At 40.3% G+C, this 21,177-nt stretch overlaps 1 protein-coding gene across 3 annotated transcripts in view; it reads right to left on the reverse strand.

Annotated features, from left to right (window-relative positions):
• Window positions 1–21,177, reverse strand: part of pik3r3b (phosphoinositide-3-kinase, regulatory subunit 3b (gamma)) — a 228,380-nt gene that overhangs the window by 10,864 nt on the left and 196,339 nt on the right. The window contains exon 1 of one of the 3 annotated variants that reach the window (XM_036570647.1): window positions 8,610–9,088. The exons of 1 other annotated variant lie outside the window; for it this stretch is intronic. In XM_036570647.1, coding sequence (XP_036426540.1) covers window positions 8,610–8,718 — 109 coding nt within the window. In that variant the 5' untranslated portion in view covers window positions 8,719–9,088. Of the gene's footprint in view, window positions 1–3,938; window positions 4,444–8,609; window positions 9,089–21,177 lie in introns of those variants that run through there. One more of the 3 variants, XM_036570648.1, reaches the window with a different exon arrangement.

Raw genomic sequence — 21,177 nt, forward strand, 5'->3', positions numbered from 1 at the left:
AGGAGACTTCATAAGTCATTCTTCATACACGGTGCTTGAAAGAAAATCGCCCTGCTTACAGTAAGAGGAAAAAAAAGAAGTATGAATGGTTTTCTTTGAGGACTTGATTAATTAAAAGCAGCGCTGGAGTTTTTTGGGCTGACGGTGTGTAAGTGTGAGGCGAGTCAGACAGGACACACACCCCGGGGCGGGTCTAAGACACACCGGCCAAGAGGCTGTACCTCAGCCCAGTGGGGTGAGCAGCACGGACCAGTCAAAAAAGGAGCTGGCTTAAAGCACACGTCCAACCGTTTCCAACCTCAGCTTCCGCAGGTGCACACACTCACCCACACCCCTACCTTTCAGTCTCACACAGGAGAAGGAGGCAGAAGGGGAGGGGGGAGGCACATTTAGCCATTTGAGAGGGAAAAGTGAGAAACACATAGTGAGCGAAGAGAGAGGGAACACTCAAAAAGGGAAAAGAGGGAAGAAAAAAAATCCTCCAGAACGTGGCCTGCCTGTGCACTTTCCTGCTGTCAGAACCTTTGGAGGTAACAGTAGTCACCTGGTTGGAGACCATTTACAGCAGTGCAGCTACTAAAAGGGAGTCTTGTATGCATCACTTAAGATTTATGGCACTCTTTCTGCATCTGTGCTGAAACAATAATTATCAGATCAATTATACATTGAAAAAAAGGGTTCACGCGGTGAAATGAAATGAAGCAAACGTTCTGCACTCTGAATGTTCTCAATGCAGAAAGTGCTTTATAAAAATGCACATGTGCACAGACACACTTGGTTTTATACAGTGTCAAAATGTGGGATCATACATTTGTCCAACATGTATTTTGTATATATGTATGTACATCTATGTAATGATAGGTCCCATTTGTATACGTAATTGTGGTGGGCGGTATGACGAAAATATAATGTCTTTTATGAGAACATAAGTGTTACTATGAAGTTTCATAATAACCAGTACTGCCACATTTAAAAATACTATGAGAAGCTCTGAGCACAGTGACTTTTATTCATGTTTCACACACTGTACAGCACTAAGTCAATTAAACAGGATTAATTAGGCTCTTTGTGTAATGGAACATGTGGTTGCACAGCGTTCTTTAAGTACTGACAATATCCAGGACACGCTCAGAAATGTATACTGGGACATAATTTATTCTTATACTCCTCACCCTGTCTCAACTGTGTGTCTCATATGTGTTACAAATATGTAAGTACCCATATGTACTACCTAACATATCCTATATGTATTATATACAGTACTGTGCAAAACTCTTAAGCACTAAAGCACATTGCTTAGAGCCATTAATCTTTGTTTGTGTTGAACATAAATACTGTAAAAAGCTCCCCCAGCCACCACATAGATTTGTTAAATTCCATCAGCAGCACACTTGAGTTGACATGATGAAGTACTAGTTAGTCAACCCAGGTAGTAGAGGGTAACTACAAATACTGGGCTTCCATGAAGAGAGGTCTGGAAATGGTTAAACACACACACTGACACACATTTGACACAGCATTTACTTATTGTATTAATATTAGTTGTTAGTTATTTTTAATATTCATAATTTTTGCCTAAATGAACAGCAGCTTAATTGTAATTTTCTCAGGTGTCTAAAACTTTGCACATATACCTCTATGTAATACTAATATGTCCCACTAATATGCCCCTATTTGCATATATCTATATGTATTAAGATTTCTTTTTAAGTCTAACACTAAATGTAACCCTAATCTTAACCACAGAAAACAAAATCAAATGTTTTGTCTTTTCAATTAAAAAATAAAACAAGTAGCGTTTGAAATAAGTAAATGAATGAATGAATGAATGAATGAACGAATAAACACTTTACAAAGTCATACCTATTTTGTAGGAGCTGACACTGTAGGTTAGTCCTGTTGTACTTCCTACAAAGTCAGGTCCTGAAAATGTATGAAAATAAGCTACACGCAGACTGATGTATTTCATTTCGTCACAAAGACCCATTCAGGGCTACAGTAGCAGGGCAGCGGGCTGCCACGAGAAAGGGAAATGCCTCTGTGGGCTGCAACCCCCCTCTACACACACACACACACACACACGCACACACACACTCACGCACAAAGCAGCCAAAAGGCAGGTGCACCAGCAGAGCTGAAACCTCACATTCCTGCCCACCAGTTTTCCACGGTCAGCTCTTTCTGCAAGTGTGTGACCAACTCCGTCCTACACACACACACAATTACCTTTCTACTACTATCTGACAGTGAGTAGAGAGAAAAGAGGACAAAAACAATTTTGCAAGATGTGATCCAACACTGTGAATGTGCTATAGGATATTATATTATATATACATTTGGTCTCTTTCTCTGTTTGCGGCAATGACGCAATAGCCTGCGCCGCACAATAGACGGCAAACGCAACAAAGCTTTCTTACACTGCTATTATGTTCACCATCCATAAACAGCATAATGAAATTAGTAACACTGAGTTAACACAACTCTCTCTGTCTCTGAACAAGTCACATTCACTAAATAGAGCAAATAACAAGCTAGAAACAAGTACAACGTCTTTTTATCTTTCAGCTGAAACAAAGAAAAAAACCCAAAGTGACAAACTGGGTCACACAGAGACAGATCAGGAGAGAAGGAGAAAACAAAAGAAAGAAGGCACGATAACACAATGATACCCAACCTATGCATTCCAGCAGTGCAGCTCTGAACAAAGGAGACTGCACCTCGGTCCCTTTCACATGCCTCTAGCCGCATGACAAGTGTCACCAACTGGACACACAGCATCATTGCCACTCAGTTAATATGGACAATACAGACCCTCAATATCATCTTTATCAAAAGAAAAAGTTATATTATATACAGTTCAGTCTGTGGCACCGCTAACAAGTGAGAGATAACAAGAAAACTTCTAAGTGTTGCTCCACAGGTAGGATTTAAGGGTGCAAAGCAAAAGCGCACATGCGCGCAGCTTTGTCTGGAATGTGTGCAGACAAATTAGGAGGCGCATTAGCATGAGAAAAGGCGTGTGGCAGTGAGGGGTGGCAGTGATATTGAGAAGTGCAGCATGCGTGGGTTTCTATGTCCCCGTCCAGGAGGAAGGAATTAAATGGCTGGTTTAGACAGCTAGCCAGAGAGTGTCACCAAAACAATGGTCATTATAAAGGACCACACAGCATACATGTTACCAAACACATTTAGTCAACTCACAAAGCCTGACAGCTGATCTGCTGACAGCACATCCACTTGTCAAAGTGTCATAAGGCAAGAGACACAAAGAAATTACACAGAAAGTGATACATCTCTTAAAGTTTGCAATCACTCCGAGACTTGTGTTTCTTTCCTCCCCCTCTTTCTTCTACCTCACAGTGCAGGTTTTTGGGGGGTTATTTTGTATTTGAAAAGGGCAATGTTCAAAAAAAACATATAATTATTATTTTCTAAAAAAAATAAAAGTCGTCTCCTCAGAATCCCACATGAGGGCTGTGACAGCCCCAATGTCAACAACACATTCACTCTATAGCTGAAGTAAGCATTCATTCATAGCATGTGTGACATTATACAACTTTTTGGGGTTATACCTCAGCAGTATTACAGTTGCGAAAGGCCATTTATAAATAAAACATATTACAATTGTTATTATTAGGAAAATAAAAGTCATCTGCTCACAGTAACCACATGGGGACTGTGACAATGCCACTGTCAACAACTGAAGCATGCCACTATCCAAACAACACCGAAGATGCTTTTCAATGCACAAAAGGACAAACGCACGCTAATTGCCACTGAGCTTCCGTTGCCCTCCAGTCAGTCAAGCACAATGGAGGCGCATGCAGGGAGAGGAGCGGAGTGACAGCAGCGATGAAAGAAGGGAGAATGGAAAGGAGAAAAGCAGAAGAATAGAGAGAGAAAGAGAGAGAGAAATAAAGAGACAGTGGCACACTTACCTTCCTCCGCTGCTTCCTCTTTCAGCTGCATGTGTGCAGAGTGCACTCAGCTGTCCGTGACACGAGTCCTCTCTCTCTCTCTCTCCCTCCCTCTCTCTCCTCTCCCTTCTCTCCCTTTCTCTCTCTCTCTCTCTCCACCCCTCCGCCTCTCCTCTGCCTCTCCGACTGAAGCCAGAGGGAAAATCCCTGCTCCTAAATTCAGACACGGCCGCCTTAACGAAGCCTCTGAATGGAGACGTGGGCAGCAGCCAATGAGAGAGCGCGAGGGAGGAGGACAGAACCATATGAGACGGAGAGAAAGAGTGAAAGCCCAGGGGAATGGTTAGAGGAGGAGGAGGAGGGACGCTCCTCCCAGAGAGAGACAAGACACGAATGTGAACGCACACGCATACACGTATCCCGAGTAACTTTGTACCCCTTGTCTTAAATAGCCTACATGGAAACTCCAGAAGAATCTTCCACAGCAACGGCACGTTTAAGCCACTCCAGGAAAGCAGAGAGAGAGAGAGAGAGAGAGAGAGAGAGAGAGGGATAGCAAGATAGAGTGAAGGAGGGACAGAGAGTGAGAGAAAGAAAGAAGAAATGGAGAGAGAGATAGCAAGAGAGAATGAAGAAGGGATAGAGAGTGAGAGGAAAAAAAGAAGAAAGAGAGAGAGGGACATGGAGAGAAAATGTGGAGACGACAGAAGGACAGAGAGTGAAGGGAATAAAGAGAGAGAGAGGCAACAAGAGAAAGAGAGAATAAAGAGAGGAAAAGGGCAGAGAGAAAAAGAGGAAACAAAGAAAGAAAGAGAGAAAGAAAAAATAACAGAAAAAGAGAGGATGAAGAAAAAGTGAAGGGCTGTCCAGTGTATTTCTATGGCATATATTCTATATTCCTGAGCTCAGTGGTGACAAAGGAAAGTGGTCCCTCCCCAACACACACACACACACACACACACACTAAAACACAATGAAATGTCAGCTGTAGTGTCAAAATCTTTGAAAATCGTTCTCTCATGAACAACCATACGAAGTCCAGTCTGAGTGGTGGGGATATTACGATATGCATATTAATATTCACTTTTTTCCATTATGGGGGTTATGAGACAATAAGCACTGTGACTCAAATGCAGTTAATTTGATGACATAAAGGTATGTGTAATATCAGACACATATATGAATGGTTTCTAATGTTCTATGATATTCCTTAGCCAGACCTCCACAAAAATAAGAAAAACTTCTCTGCTCTGAACATGAAATTTACACCACTGTGAATATTTAAATTTCTTTGTCTTCTAGAAAATGACTTGGTGTTAATTATGCTTTCACCAGGCCGTCAAATGTGTCTGTTACACAAATTTATTGTTAGGAAATTACTTTTTTGTGTTAATTATGCTTTTATCATGGCAGGGACACCTGCTAAATGATTTTGGCGCTTCTACTTCTCTAGTGAAAGTGTACTGTATTGTAGTGCAAAAACCGCACTACATATCAATGAAACTGTATGCAGAAAACAACTTTTTTGTGTGATAATTATGCTTTCATCAGATGCTGAGGACTTGTTTAGACTTCGACCACAGAAATTAAAGGCAAAAAGAAAGCTGGCATGTCTTTTTTTCACTTCTGTATGCAAAATGTAAAATGTATGTATCTTTTTGCAAAAATTGCTATACATATCGTATTGTGAAATCTGTACATCATCACACCCCTGCTCAGTGCTGATTTTCCATGCACTGTGACCTTTAGGCTGCTGTCCACTCTTCTACTCTCTGACCAAAAGAAAAAAACAAAACAAAACAAAAAAAAAACACACTATCACTCACACACTTTCTCTGACACATTTAACATGGAGAGTGGTCAGTGCCTTCCAACTGAGGGACAGTTTCCTTGGGGGTGGAGTACCACCTGTGCTCATTGTGCAGTGCAACGGAACAAAGCGCCGTCCCTGACTGACACACACACATACTCTCTGTCCCTGGCTTTAGCTCTGGGTGGCCACTGAGCCTTTTACATTTCAGTTATAATAAATATTCTAATGAACATCTGCACCAGGAGCCTCTTCCTGCACACGTTTCTGCTTGTGCTCCCCTGGGCCAGAAGCTTCTCTGCCCCCACGTCCCAGGGTGTCCCTCTGCTGCCACACACATACAGACAGTGACATGAGGGCTGGGGAAGGGAAGAGACAGCTGATAAGACAATAAAGGGGCTATGTCCAGTGAAATGATATTCCATGGGCTTTTGTGCAGCGGATGGGACGAGAGACACAGTGACAGAGAAAGGTGAGAGAGAGAAAAAAAGAGAGTGTGCTTTTTATGTAAAGCGCTTTGCTCTCTCTCTTGCCATAAAGCAGTGCGCAGTGGCAGAGTAGGACATAAGATGAATGTGTGGATTGATCACACAGAGCAGCGCTCATTCATTCCAGCAGCAGCACAATTGAAAGACTATTCAGCCTATAATTCTGCCCGAATCCTTCAGCCTGATTCTAACTAGCAGAGCGCAATCGGAAAAGCTTTCTTTCCTCACCGAAATGAGGATAAAAATGTATCACATCTGCCTCTTTCAAAGGACTCAAGATATGCCACACAATGTAACAAACTCTTTGTAAGCCTTTGTCAGTTGAATAGCATGTATCACATTAAAAATGGGCTACATTAGGATTCATTGTACACGCAATTAGTCTAAAATATCTTGACAGCTCTCACAATCAGATGATGATTGAAAAGGCATGAGAAAGAGCATCTTGAAAAGAATCGAGACAAAAGCACTGTCATTACATAACAGCTTCTAGGTGCCGTAATTTCATATCATCACAGTTACTGTTACAGTTTGCGCTTGGTTTCAGCTAATCGCGGCTTAAGACACCAAGCTTGAAACCTCTGACAATGTTGACATAAAATTACAGCCCATGCTTGCCAAGCCTCGACTCCAACACTGCCTCTTTTCACGTATTCCGCTCGCAAAGAGTCATCTGAGCCTTTATTGCAGGAATCATCCCATCAAGAATTAACGGCCTGGATTAATGAGCCATTGTCAGCCAAGCCTGTGGCTCCTCAATAGGGGCCAGTCTCAAGTCTATGACATCATTGTGAATGGCTATAAAATAGTGTCAAAGTCATGCTTAATAAATTACAGAGGACCAGCACAGCATGTGAAAAGGAACTCTGAAAAAGACTTTGGTGCAAATAACACTATAAAGGGCTGAGAAACTTTTCAAAGAGGGATCTTTAGAAGATCCTGAAGGCATTAGGTTTCTGGAAAGGGAACGGACTCAGCTAACCGACACAGTCTGAGAGCATGGGCCGAAAAAAAGCGTCTATTTGCTATATTCACTCTGGGAAAAGAAAGACGGGCCATCATCCATTGTTGACAATTCCGTTCACTGGCATTTCTGATGATCAAGGTGACAGCAACCTTAAGACAACAATCTAAATAATATCAATTCCTCAGTGTTTTTGGATTGTGTGTTGACGATGAATAGGGAAACTATCTCTGGAGGCACTGGCAGATGCACCATAAAGCTGGATCCATTGAGTTGTAACAGCCTTTTCAAAGCCAGTGTACCCTCCCCCATTTCTATTGAACTGGACTATATTCACCTTTTTACTATGCAGGGGCTCAAAACTATGGCACTCACGGAAGAGACAATACACATGTTAATGTTAACATGTTGCTCATATGTTATTAGGTCTAAAATAATTTTAATTCATTGTGAACAAAGAGCATAGACCAGGGCAGATTACCAAACTGCTGCTGTGCTTCTAGGACTACATGCAAATAAAGGTGTCTGGACTTCCACTCATCCGTCTCAGCTAAAGCTATTGTAGCTGCCTTTATTTCTTTCAGTGTTCAAAGACCTGGACTAGGTCTACTTCAAATATTCAGTATGTAAACAGCAGTTTGTAGCGCACAACTGTTACATGGTTATAGCTTTGAGTTTGAAACTAAATCCTCACAGACGACTGACTGCTAAAGATAAAGGCACCCGGCTTCTGTCTGACATTGGTTTCAATGGTGTCAAACCCGTATGACGACTGGTAGCTAGACATATTTCAGACGTTTCGGATGGAGAGAAACGCAGAGGCTGCGTGTAAAGCTCTTTAAAACTGTATAAGACACGTTCATGTCAAAAATAATGTTCCATAAATGGACTGCATGTTGAAGTTGAAGTGAAGGCAGTTCGCAAACGGGTCTCAAAAGAGAGCTGTAACGTTACTGAAAAGCCGGCTACGACCTGGTTTGAGACGGCGCATACAAAGACTCGACTCGGTCAAAATGCACTGTTCTACCGGCGCCGGATAAAATAAATAAATAACTGAAAAGATTTTTACAAAGGTAAGGAGTGAGCGGAAAAGCCTACAGTGTCGTGACTTAAAACCCTACAGGTTAAGACCGTCAGTCTAAGCTGCACTGACAAGACTGAAGTTGGTTTCCTATTCGAATCTTCCCGTTCCACCTTAAATGGTGCAGAAGTTACATTGTGACGCTTGAGGCGCCAGAATGTAACTGCTGCACCATTTAAGGTGGAACGGGAAGATTCGAATAAGAAGCTCACTTCAGCTTCGTATTGCACTGGTGCTCAGGATTGTATAAGCTGTTGTATAAGACCCACAGACTGTGCGTTGCTTTAGTGAAAGAAATGTACATCTACTGCCACAGATAAAGCAAGTTCTGAGTAAGCTGCGTCAGTACCTGGTGGCTGGTCCATCTCAATGTAAAATATTAATTCTGTGGAATAGGGCATCATCACATCCCTCCAGTCGTCATCTTCTTTCTCCGTATTCCAAACTGTATTGTACATTGTCTTGTGACTCCAGTGATGAAATGACACTTGTCTCTCTCCAAATTATGTAAAAAAAAAAAATCTCAAAACGCAAAAATGAAAAACATATAAAAGTCTAGAATTAATTCTGCTAGCTAGCTACCTAGGTCAGCCTTGACACTTGGGCTCAATTCTGAAGTCTCCGATCTGAATACCTGCTTCAGAATAAGGTGGGTGTGAATAAATCTGTCAAAGCACCAGGCTTCACCCATCTAAACTTATTATCTCTTCACGCATGTTACAAATAATTTCTCGGCAGACAGAACAGAGAGTAGATACCAGCTCTACTATCCACCCCGTCCTTCCAAAGACGAAACAGTAGGCTTCATTTCAAGAGCTCTCAGCACACACCACCTTTCACTTCGTGCGGGAGCAACCATCTCTCAGCACGGAGCGGGGGGGGGACTTAATCCGAGAAAGTCGCGCACGATCGCCACGTACTTGCTGTTCTAAAGTCCTACTCTTAAAAAAACACGTCTTGGTGTATTGACTGATGCTGAAATGTGGATGAAAAATGGGGTAATAATATATGGTTAGAACTATAACGCAGTGGTACTTCAGTCACAAGTGACATCATGTTTGAGCACCCCTGTGTTTTCCCCGCTGAATGGTATCGCCTTGCCATGCTCACGCGCTGCGCACAACACGCAGACTCCAGATTTGGGAGCCAATCAGAATAAGGCGCTCCTCCAACTCTGTTGCCAAAGTAGAGGCTTTGAATTTCTATTTTTTTTCCTCGGGAGCCAATGAAGACGCCAGAAAAACAAAAGTCGAAATCCCATTGGCCGAACAGTTACTAAGAAGTGGAAAAGCGAAGGGGAGAAGATGGGGAGAGAGGGAAAGATGGAGCTGAGGCCCTGCACTGAAACATTCGGTACACGAATTCAGCCTCTTGGGGCTTGTATTTTCTGTCCATTTACACACTCGCAGCTCCCAAACACCACACTCACTGCGAATGTGGGCATTATATAAACTTTCTGAAGACATTTAGCAAGCTAATGTTAAAGTACGTTGCATGTAGCTGTGTGTTGCTATGCTTTTAAAGGGGAGTTTCACCAGCTTTTCTAAATTTGTCAGTAATTCAGTCATTGAGGTGTTAACAGAGTCATTTAGAGTGGTTTGATGTGAAATGGTTCATTGTAGAAAAACTTACAGACTCTGTTTTCTTTATAGTGGTTGTGATAGGAACCAGGGGTCGCCATGTCTTCAACACATGTTATAGCCATTTTATTTACTATCCAAAATCACCAGTGGACCTACACGTGCCTTCTGAGTTATGATATGAAACTTTGATTAACTTGTTTAATTCTGACTTGGCACGTTTTCTAGAATGGAGCATTTCACACCAAACCACTCTGAATGACTTTGTTTACATTTCAACAAATGAATTATGTTGAATTTTTGAAAATCAGTGGAGTTCCCCTTTTTGTCGCTCTTGTAGTCTATCAATTGAGTAATTCAGTGATCTTTTAAAAGTCTGTTAAGTATGCATGTAATTGTGATATAGCACAGTAGCAAAGCTGGACGTAGCTCACTCTTTTTAGGTGTTTACATGCTGTCTTATGGTTGTTGACTACACACTTGTCCAGTCTTTATTTCCTGATCCTAAAACAGGAACACATATAAGATCTGAGTATTTTACACTAAGGACACTGTTAACACTCTTCTCCACTCTTTGAAATGCTTGATTTTGTCCTCATCACTTTTTCAAAGTGTAGTCTGTTTAAAATCTAACTCTCTTATGTGTAAAAGTAAACACTGTCTGAAAACGTCCGTATGGGCCTTCAACTGCATATTGGAGACATTTTGTCTACTTCTTTCAGAAAATTTTGGATGCCTGGCTCCAACAATTGCTAATAATTGAAAATTGAAAAACCCATAAGACTCAAGAGCTAGAGAGTTAGAATCAGCAACAGTTTCCTGGGCACATCGAAGAAAGGAAGCTTTAAGAAGGTGGTTTATTTAGCTAAGTAATGAGAACATACAGTCATAAACACAGAAGACAAAAATATATAGCATGAATCCAAATTCTGCTGGTGAATGTATGCGTTTATGTGTGTAGCATTATTTTAAAAGACTACACATTGCATTTTTTCTTGCCTGGCACTTGTTGTCCCCAGCACATTTCAAAACAAAGTGTGAGTGGACACCAATCTGCTTTCCTGTCTGCCCTGTCCTCTTTCTATTCATCTGTCAGATCTGCGTATCGCGGAGAAGGACGCCCGCCTTCCGTGCCCTGTGTAAAGTAGACATAACAATAAGAGCATCTATTTAATGCAAGACTCAGAGGACCATCCAGATGGCTCATGCCTGCCACAGGCTTTTCTTGTCAAGTGTGTCAAACTTGCTTAATTGTCACTGTCTGTGCCTCGGTCCAGTGTGGACAGATGGATCCAAAGCAGTATCTAGGAACTGACTCACAATGGTAATCCACAGGAGCTATGGGAAAAAAAGTTAATCTCCTGTACCCAAACTATAATGACATGTTCACCTATCTGCAAATTGCATTCGCAATTACAAGCTTGCAATTCAAGGCTCAAAAGTGGTTAAGAATATTACTTCATAATCAGGTGAGCCAGCCTTACATTTGAGATTAAGCATGTCTCTTGGGGTTCAACCATATTGTTAGCTGCTTTTACCCTGAAGGCGTGCACACATGCACAGGTGACCATGGGGATTTGAGTGTTCAGGAGGTGACCATAGAAACCAAATACAGAGCCAAATGAAGTCGTGACATGCCAAGGAGCATATCTGAGTGTGTAAGCACTCGATAGTGGATGAATACTGATATCTTGTATGCATTAACATTCAGAATCACATGCAATGAAATTCAGTGGGTTATGGATTTAAATAACATAAGCCATCGTGCTCCTTCAAAATTAGCCAATGAACTTTGCAATAACTGCACATGTAGAAAAATTTATATCACTGATCATCTTCTTTTATCTGGTTAGTGTTAAATTGAACAGTACCATCTTTCAGTATAACAACTAACTATTGACAATAAACTATTCCTATACAATTCCAAAAGCAATAGTGCTGAACCACTTAAAATCCCAGGCTTGTTACATCCTAAGGCTTATTATTTAGTAACTACATGAACTACAATACAAGTAAGTTATTGTTAATATTGTTGGGGAATTCCAATGACTTCTCACACTTCCTGTAAATGAACACATAAAGAAATAAACAAAGTCATACATGGTGGTTTGATGTGAAATGGTCCATTCAAGAGAAAATGACCAAGTCAGGATTGTTCACAGCGGTGGTGATAAGAACCAGACGTCTGAGAGTTTAATGCCTTTTGAAGCTCCCTCACAGAAAGCTATTACACTAAATGGTTACACATATATTGTCTGCTGTCTGAGGCATTGTTTTATCACAGTTTTGAGCTAAAGTTTTGTCCTACAAATGTTTTAAAGTGCATTCCTGGCAGAAAGGTACATGCAAGGTGTTATAAGGCAAAATAGTATCCAGAGAAAATGCATTGTTTAGATTTACTACTAATTTTCCATTATCAACATTATATATTTTTAGATGTATTATAAAAATATGTAATGTTTTTAGGTTCACTGGTCGTTTTCGACCACTCTTAATGACTATGCACATCTCAACCGCAGAACTATGCAGAAAAATGCCCCTTTCTTGAAGTAATAAAAGTTTGGACCAGCTGGCAGGTCCTGGCCATCTTGTCTTAATGTTTATGCACCAGGGAAGTAGCCTGAACATGTGTTGTTATACTGTAGCCCCGAACATTACAAATATTCATGTCCAACAAAAATGAATGTGAGCTATTACAATACTGGAGGAAAAGACTGCATTTTTAACATTTTATTTTTGCATGCGGTTTAGGACTGAATATGGAATTCTGTCACTTGGGTAATGGGCTCATGGACAACCACATGATGACTGTGTCATAACTCTAACACAAACCAGTGATGGGAGCACACACAGCATCTGCTTCTCTAGATGTCTTAATGGAGTAATACAATTTGTTCACAGACCTTTGGCCTGATCCAGCCTTTTAACCTGCCAAAGAAGAACGGAACTGTGGCTTTGTGCTTGACTGTGTTGCAACTTGGACTTTTTTCAAGCTCTTCAGAGCTTGATTCCCTTTTCAAATGTATTCCTGCCTTGATTTTTTCATCAGGCGGAGACTGCAGCTGTTCAATTTGAGGGGTTCTGCTGAGAATTGTTCACGTGTTATATTTTATGAGCTGGATTGCCTCATTCAGCACTGCCTCTTTGCATGTAGATTGCTGTCTTTGAGCCAAAGGGCAGACACGACGAGCAAAGAGAGATTCCAATCTGCCTGGCTACAAGACCAGCTTTACCCGATCAAAATATCTTCAAAAAGGAGGTTTGAGGAAAGTTTGGAAGGTATAGGGTTTGTGACAGTAAAGTCAGTGACGTTGTACAAGATGTTCTAGCAAAACAGCCTATTTGCTGGCAGACAGGAATTTATCTCAGCTGAGCTGATTATGTAGATTATGCAGTAGCCTCAGGCACGGTCATATTTTTCTGTGACCTCAGCAACTCGAGTACAATGTACAGTTTTAGTGTGGATGTGAATAGACCGTTCCACAGCCTCCTTGCTAAACATAGACAAGTGCAGAATCAAAGATGCACACAGCCATCACTGTTGTGTAACCATTGCTGTCTCTTATGCATAATTCATAAAGTTTTGGAAATGTAAAAGAGGTAATGCCGTTGCTCTCTAGCTGAAATGGCTGAGGGAAATTGGTTTCATTCCATTGTAAATTACACGTGGTGAGAGAGATCGCCTTTTTGCTTTTTTGCTGAGCTCATCAGAAGCAGGCCGCTCTCTCTGTCACTGTTTCTCTCTCTTTTTCTTTCTCTCTCTCTCACACTTTGGAAACGCGATATTAGAAAGTGTCTGCCTGAGCCGTATGGAGCGTCTCTCCGAGCCATAGTGGCAGCGACAGCCTCCTGCAAGCTGCTGGCAGCAGAGGACATCTGGAGAGGCATGTTCTAGCCTTAATGCTGCGTAGGCTAGCTCTAATGCTAATGCTGCGTTCTCCATATGGTAATACCAAGAACAGTACAGTCTGCCCCAGTAACCCCCGAGCTTAGGCTTTCAGTTCTGTTGCTGGGGCTATGGTTTTGGCACAGTTGCTTGAGTTTAAGACCTACTTACAAAGACAAACAGAGACTTCAAATAAATGCTAAACATGCTAAAATATCTTATAAATGCTGACACTAATAAAGTATCTTAAAATATAAATGCTAACACTGTAAAAATATCTTGGCAAGTGAAATCATTTTAAATCTAATGAAAGTATGTAATATTTCTGATTTTGAGACTGCTGTAAGAAAGATTTTTAGCATTATAAAGCAGAATTATCTTCCAGAATAATCTCCCTATTTTTTAATACAAGCAACAATCTCAAAAATGACACACATGCTAAAAAAAATTTTAAAATTTAAACATTTACAATCATATCATAGCCACATATGCTATGATAGAAATAAACCTGTAGAGTATTAACACACATACTAAACTAGAAATACAACTTATAGCACATGCTAGCACACTTGCTAAAATAGAAACATTTATTACCAGCTGTTCCCAATGAAATGTTGCCACATATTACCAATAAACCCAAAGCAGAACATGATAGTTTTCAATAGACACACGCTCTAATGGCCTCATATGACAAATTTGCAATGTGCAACTTATCTGCAAGCATTTTACAGACCAGACAGACATCACAAATCCAAAAAAGTTCTTTATTATCACATATACTTTAAAGCATAGCTTGCTATCAGCCTGCATTTTTTTTTCATTGAGCTGCACTAATGGGCTCTCATGGCTGCACTCCCCAGAAGGAGTCATGTGTCTCGGATAATGCACGCTCCAATTTGAGTTAAACGATTAGGCGCACTGTCTGGAAACTTCTCTTCACTTTTTTGCGACTAACATTGTCGTACTTGTTGAAGATTTGTTTGGATGCAGCCATATACCGCAGATGCAGCGGGAACATGTGTGGAAAGGCATGGCTAGGTCGAGGACACATCGTATAGAGCTGCTCGAACGCTGACACCCATGTGTTAATGACTCTGCAAAAGTGAGGGGTGGAGAGACACACACTCCGCCTTTGAGAGCTTATCAGCCAGTTGAGAGGACTAAAGACAGACACGCTTCCCCTCCCCCCTCCGTTCTCTCTCTCTCTCCCTCTCTCTCTGTAGAATGGCAGGCTCTCCCGGCCTGTCCTCAAAGCCGGTTGGGTGATGTCATCCTGCAATGTGAGTGTCCCTGTTGGACTGATGCAATACTCTGGTGACACACGGTAACAAGCTGCTGGCACCCACCTACTCTCTCTGTCTCTTTCATTTATTCAGTGTCTCTCTCTCTCTCTCACTCCTTAATATTTGCAATGTAACTCTACATGAACACCAAATGCATGTCATATTCTGAATCAGTTTTATTTGTGGATGTTAACAGAACATATGTTAATATTATGGACGTGTAAACATAAAAATACATAAATTATTATGATTTAAATAAAGAATTTAAAGAAATAATTACATAAAAAAATTTTGTACACACAATATGTATGTATGTATATACATATATGTATATATATATATAAATTCATGTTGCCACCTGCACCAAGTCATATTCACATTGCGCATCTTAAATAAAATTAATTTAGAAAGATTAAAGAGAAAAATCTGATGGTGACTGTAATTCTCTCTCTCTCTCTTTTCTATTTCTCTCTATTTCTGCCACCTTTTTCTGACGTGTTCTAAAGTTCTTATCTTTTTTTCCCACCCCTTTCTGGTCTACTTTTCTTTCTTTCTCCCCCGCACCCATGCCTACTCAACCACTCACCTCCTCTCCTCTCTGTCCCTCTCTCTCTCTCTCTCTCTCTCTCTCTCTCTCTCCCTCTCTCTCTCTGGTTGTCATGGCAGCGAGCACCATGGCTCAGCATTCTGCAGCCTGGCGGATAATGGACGGTCTCCTTAACCCCTTCCTGCCTGAGCTGCAGCAGAATGACTCAGACAGATAGGATATCAGTGAGCTGGATCCACACGCCCTTCTCAGATTTACAGCCTGCAGTGCTGATTAAGCGGCTATTCATACTACTGTACAAGCACCATATCAGCCGTGAGATAAGATAAGAGCTGTGAAACACACATGGCCGTCAGAAGCTTGATCTTGTGGATTGAAGTTTCTATGATCTCAGAGTGCTCCTTTAAGTGTCTGGGTAGGCCTGTTAACCCTTAGGAGTCATCAGTTATCGCCAGCGATAATAAAGCATGTTGTAACTGTAATTTAATTGTTTCTCAAATGTAGCTCATTAAAACAAGCAGAAATTCTCTGAAATGTGTTTTCTTAACATCAACATCAAAAAACATTACATTACTCATTGTGCAATGAAATATGTTATTGCATAGTTACATTTAAATAGTATAGCAAGACAACAATAACTTTTAAGGGTTAAACTCTAGAGAGCTATTTTCATATTCTGGTGTGGGACTGAAGTGACTGAAGGTTTGCAAGCCTGCGTCACAAGCGTGTCACCTTACTGAGAGTGAACACTGACAGATTACTATGCTTTCATGATTAGGAGAGAGCACTTCTATGAAGTGAGTTATGAATAGATTCTCTAATAGCAACCTGCAAAGGATTAGAGGCTGAAAGTAGGTGTGTCATCTCTTTAGGACCTAAAGTGGAACAGGATAGAGGCCTGGCAGATTACGCTTCAGGACTGTGTTACATTTCATACGTATAAACATAATGCATGAGAGAGAGACCCAGAGAGAGGGAGAGAGAGAGGGAGGGAGAATGAGAGAGCAAGAGGCTGACCTTGGTTTGCTGAATCACATGTTGCCATTGCTCCAGAATCAGACAGAAGAGCAATTTTCATCTCAATGAAGCTCTCTGTTGTGAAGTCTGAATCAAATGGTTGTGTAGACGTCCTGCGACAGTGTGCTCTAGCCTACTTTTTTCTTAGCATGCACTGCTTGTCAAATGTTTGGGGAAACCCAGCTTTCGAAAGGATTTTAACTCACTAAACTTTAAAGAACGTGAGTGTGGCCTATTCTTCACTCTTATTACTGCAGAACTTTATTTACATTTACATACACCCTTGTTTCTTGGGTCTTCAGGGGTTCTTTAGTAAATTGGTTACAGGTAGAACTGCGTACACTTAAAGGTCCATTTTAATGCAAATAGTTCTTTTGCATGGTCAAATGGTTCTTGTCTATGATGGAAAAACCTACTGTACATGGACACAATGCCAAATAATGCTAAAAGCCACCTATTTTATCTCCTTGTTGTGATGCCAGCAGTCATCATCACTCAAACCTTTCAGGTGTTCAACACCTTAAAATCCCAGGCTTATTATACAGTAACTACATGGACTACAATGCAAACTAGCTGAGCTAATTTTAGGTTATAGGAGTGGGTGGTAAAACTTTGGGCCTGTCGGTGGGCCCTGGCCATTTAAGGGGTTAAATCATCCTTAAGCCAAAAGAATTTCAATATTGGCTCTTAACAGTAGTTTGGAAAAGTGCCAAATCATTATTTAGGCAAAACCTGCTCTTCATATCAAGTAAGGCAAATTTGGTCACATGCAAAAGTTTGAACACCCCTGGGTGATTTGTAAGTGAAAATAAATTAATACATCCTCTACATAGAACAAACCTAAATATGGTATTTTTCTGGAAATTTTAGTGCACAATTTCTGTTTATTTGCTGAGTTTAACATTCTGGGGGAAAAAATATATATATAAAATGTACCAAAACTTTTGCACAGGTCACATTTTTATTTATTTATTTATTTTACAATGTGTTAAACTCAGTAAATAGATAGTAATTGTACATTAAAATGTGCAGACATACATCCTTTGTAGAGGATGTGTTCACTTATTTTCACCTAGAAAATCAACAAAACATAATATGTCCAGTTTTGTGAGCAAAAGCTTTGCAATGCACAGTGCAACATGAAAATGACATCCTCCCCAGCGTTTTAATAGACGGTGTATTTCTGTACAGTGTGTACAATACAAAGCCAGCGACTTGGCTGACTGAGTGCACCAGGAGATGTAAAGTTGCAACAGTACAGACTTAAGTCAAATATCATGTGTATCCTCTTCCTATAGTTTAAAGTAGTGTGAAGTAAGGGCCTCAGTCAGATGTGCAGGGTTGCAGTCCCTGTATGGAGGCAATAGAAATGCTTAGCAACCACAACTGTGGGAGTTGCAGACACTCAGAATGAGCTATGGTGTGTGTGTGTGTGTGTTCAGTCATGTGTCAGGGGATGTTTCAGGCATCAGGTGCTAGGTGTAATTGTAACCGAGTGCAAGACAGAGGAGCTTTATTGGATAGTTTGTTCACCCCGGCATGAAACCTCAACGGAAATCACATAATTATCAGCCAAATTAGAAAGGAACACAAGCCCTACTAACTTCTTGCAATCCAGCCACTGTTTCAATATTCAGACTTCAACTGAGGAGCCCTTCAGAACGGCCTGATTCTTGGATGGTTGGAGGTGATTTACATATAAGTATTAATATATAAGTATTAACATCTAAGGAAATGGTTGACTTACAGGGGGTCTAAAAATCCACACTGAGACCACACTGAAAATCTGGAATTCTTTTCATTTAAACCCAGAAATACGCAACATAAAGTTTTAGAATTGTGAAAATTAAAAAAAAAAAGTTATGATGAGTAAAATGAAAAAGAAATATTCAGGGTTCTGCACTATTTCTAGGTCACTAGGCCATTAAGGCCATTGTACAAAAAAGATCAGATTTGTTTGTCTTATCTCTTCTGAAGATCATGTTCAGACAACTCTAAGTTGGATCTGATCTGATCATCAAAGGCTTATGCACAAACTCCAGTGCACACTGTTATTAAAGCAAAAGAGAGGCCTACCAAATACTAAACTGTGGTGTTGATAATATAATTTAGACGAAAAAGTGTATTAGATTAGAAAAGAATGCAGAACAGAAGCATTATTACTAGTATTCTCAGACGTTCTGACCCTGCTGTGTATGGTAGTATGTTAAAGCAGAGATATCCACAGTGATGTCGAGTTTAAATATGTATCAATGCTTTAATCAGTTATTCAGTTTAGTCCAGGCTTGTACATTGAAGGTCAAAATTTTGGGGTATTTTTAGGTTTTGCCTAAATTTTGATTTGACAGTTTTCTTTTCCAATTTATTATTAACAGCACATTTTTTAAACAGCTGAAAGGTTTTGATTTAACAAAAGGACAAAATCTAAACAGCTTTTTGGTTAAGTCATTGCAAATTAAAATCCCTTAAACGTTCAGGATCTCCTGGCAGGTCCACACAGACCTAACTCAGCCAGTTTGCATTGTTGCATTGACTTAAGATGTAATATGTCTGGTATTTAAAGGGGTTAACAAAGAAAACATGCTCATTTATTAAAAAAAACAAACATTTTAAAATGCTACGTGAACTTTTGATGGGCAGTTTTGTCCACTCTGTCCAGTTTTTTCTATCAACCTTTCACAAAGTACTGGGGTGAGGCTAGGATGAGGAATGGAAGGGGGGTGGATTAACTGTCAACAAAATTACTACAAATTACAAAGCAACTGTAACCTGGCCACTCTTTTAATCATGCCTATGACATGTCCATAAACTCCTCCCTCTCACTGAGCTGCACTGTACTAGACTTCAAAGGGTCAGCGTCACAGCTGTCTGACCCAGCCTGGCCTCCAGCCTACAGGGGTTAAACAGGGAGAACAAAGCCACGGGAGCAACAACCAAACAGGGCTGTGCTTTATGGCTGTGGTGCATCATAGACGTGGCTGCTGTTTACCCTAACATCACAGAGAACAATGGGGTTCCAACACAGCATGACTTTATGTGGGTGGGCTTAAATACCACCCATAACCAGGAGTACGAAGGTTGTGTTCAAACTGTCTACTGTCACAGAGTGCTGATTACTCGATTAATATGCTAATCTGTAACGTAAAGGTTCACAACAATGCATTCTGACTACTTCTTATTTACTTTTCATGCAACTATTATACAGTTGTATGCAGACGTTTGTGCCGCCTTGGTAAGTTTATGTGTTGTTCATATTCTAAATAAAAATAAGTTAACACATCCCTTACATAGAACACACTTCAGCACATTTCAATGCGCAATTACTGTTTGTTCACTGAATTTAACATGAAAATAAATTTTTTTAATATGTTAAACTAAATAGAAATTGTGCACTAAAATTTGCTGAAAAATATATTCAAGTTTGTTCCCTATAGAGGATGTGTAAAATTTTCACTTAGAAGGTCAGCAAATATGGAATTTAAATTGGGGATAACTTATGCATGACTCTATATTTAAGCTTAACATGTTGTTTTCTGGTGAATTGAAAGCCTTACAAACATTGAGTTTCCCTCATTTGCAGTGCAATACATTTAATACATTCCTTCCATATTTGACAATGATCACACTGCGATAAAACCCATTTTAAATTTGCTATTTCATTGTTAAGTATTTTTTAAATACATGTACATTACTTTATACATTTGTAAACAACACCTGAAACATCACCACCCAAAAAAAGAAAACAAAACTGTTACTTACACCAAATATCACTACATTACACAACAAAAGTGGATCATTGCGTAGTGGATTAGTTTCTTTCAGAACCTTGGGGGTGGAAGACAAACAAATCAGCTTACCAGGAAGATACAAATGTAAACGAGACTTCAAGCTGGGAGTGCCCCCCACCCCCACCCTCCCAAATCCTTTAACCCAAACTGGGTTTTCAGATGGACATGGTGTTCAACTACTTCAATCCAGCAGATGAAACACTGCAGAATGCTTCTTCAGACTATTTTAGCAGTAATAATTGGAAATATTAATTGTATATTGAGACAGTGTTTACAGTTAGTATAGCATAGTGACATTGCTGCCAGCAAATCTCTGTTTGATTCCCAACTTGGGCAAGAACACTGTGCTATACCAATAAGAGTACTTTGGCAAGACACCTAATGCTGCACTCTGCACCTCTGTAATATGATTCAATTTTATGAAATAAGTAATTCTGAACAAGAGAATCTGCCAAACGCCTAGATGTAAATGTCTGTCAGTTTGGCTGGCTGGGGAAATGATAGTTTCCATACTTCCATACCAGTAAAACATTAAAATAATCTCCTTATTGTTCCACACATATTTTAAACTTCTACAGTGGTTTGGTGAATCTTAACCTTGGCTGCCTGACTGATGTTCTCTCCACAGGCCTAAAACCAGCCTTTCTTTAGAGGTGGAGGCCAATAGTAGGTCATACGGTGTCAGTAACTACAATGCTTAGTGAATTCAGCTCGTTTAAGTCACTCAGACATTCAGTTGCACACACAAAGCTTGTTTGTCTGCTTTGGAGCAGCCACACATTTGCCTAAGGTCACCATGCCCAGTGCCAAACGTAG

The sequence above is a fragment of the Colossoma macropomum genome, unplaced genomic scaffold, assembly GCF_904425465.1.
Source record: "Colossoma macropomum unplaced genomic scaffold, Colossoma_macropomum, whole genome shotgun sequence".
Taxonomy (NCBI): domain Eukaryota; kingdom Metazoa; phylum Chordata; class Actinopteri; order Characiformes; family Serrasalmidae; genus Colossoma; species Colossoma macropomum.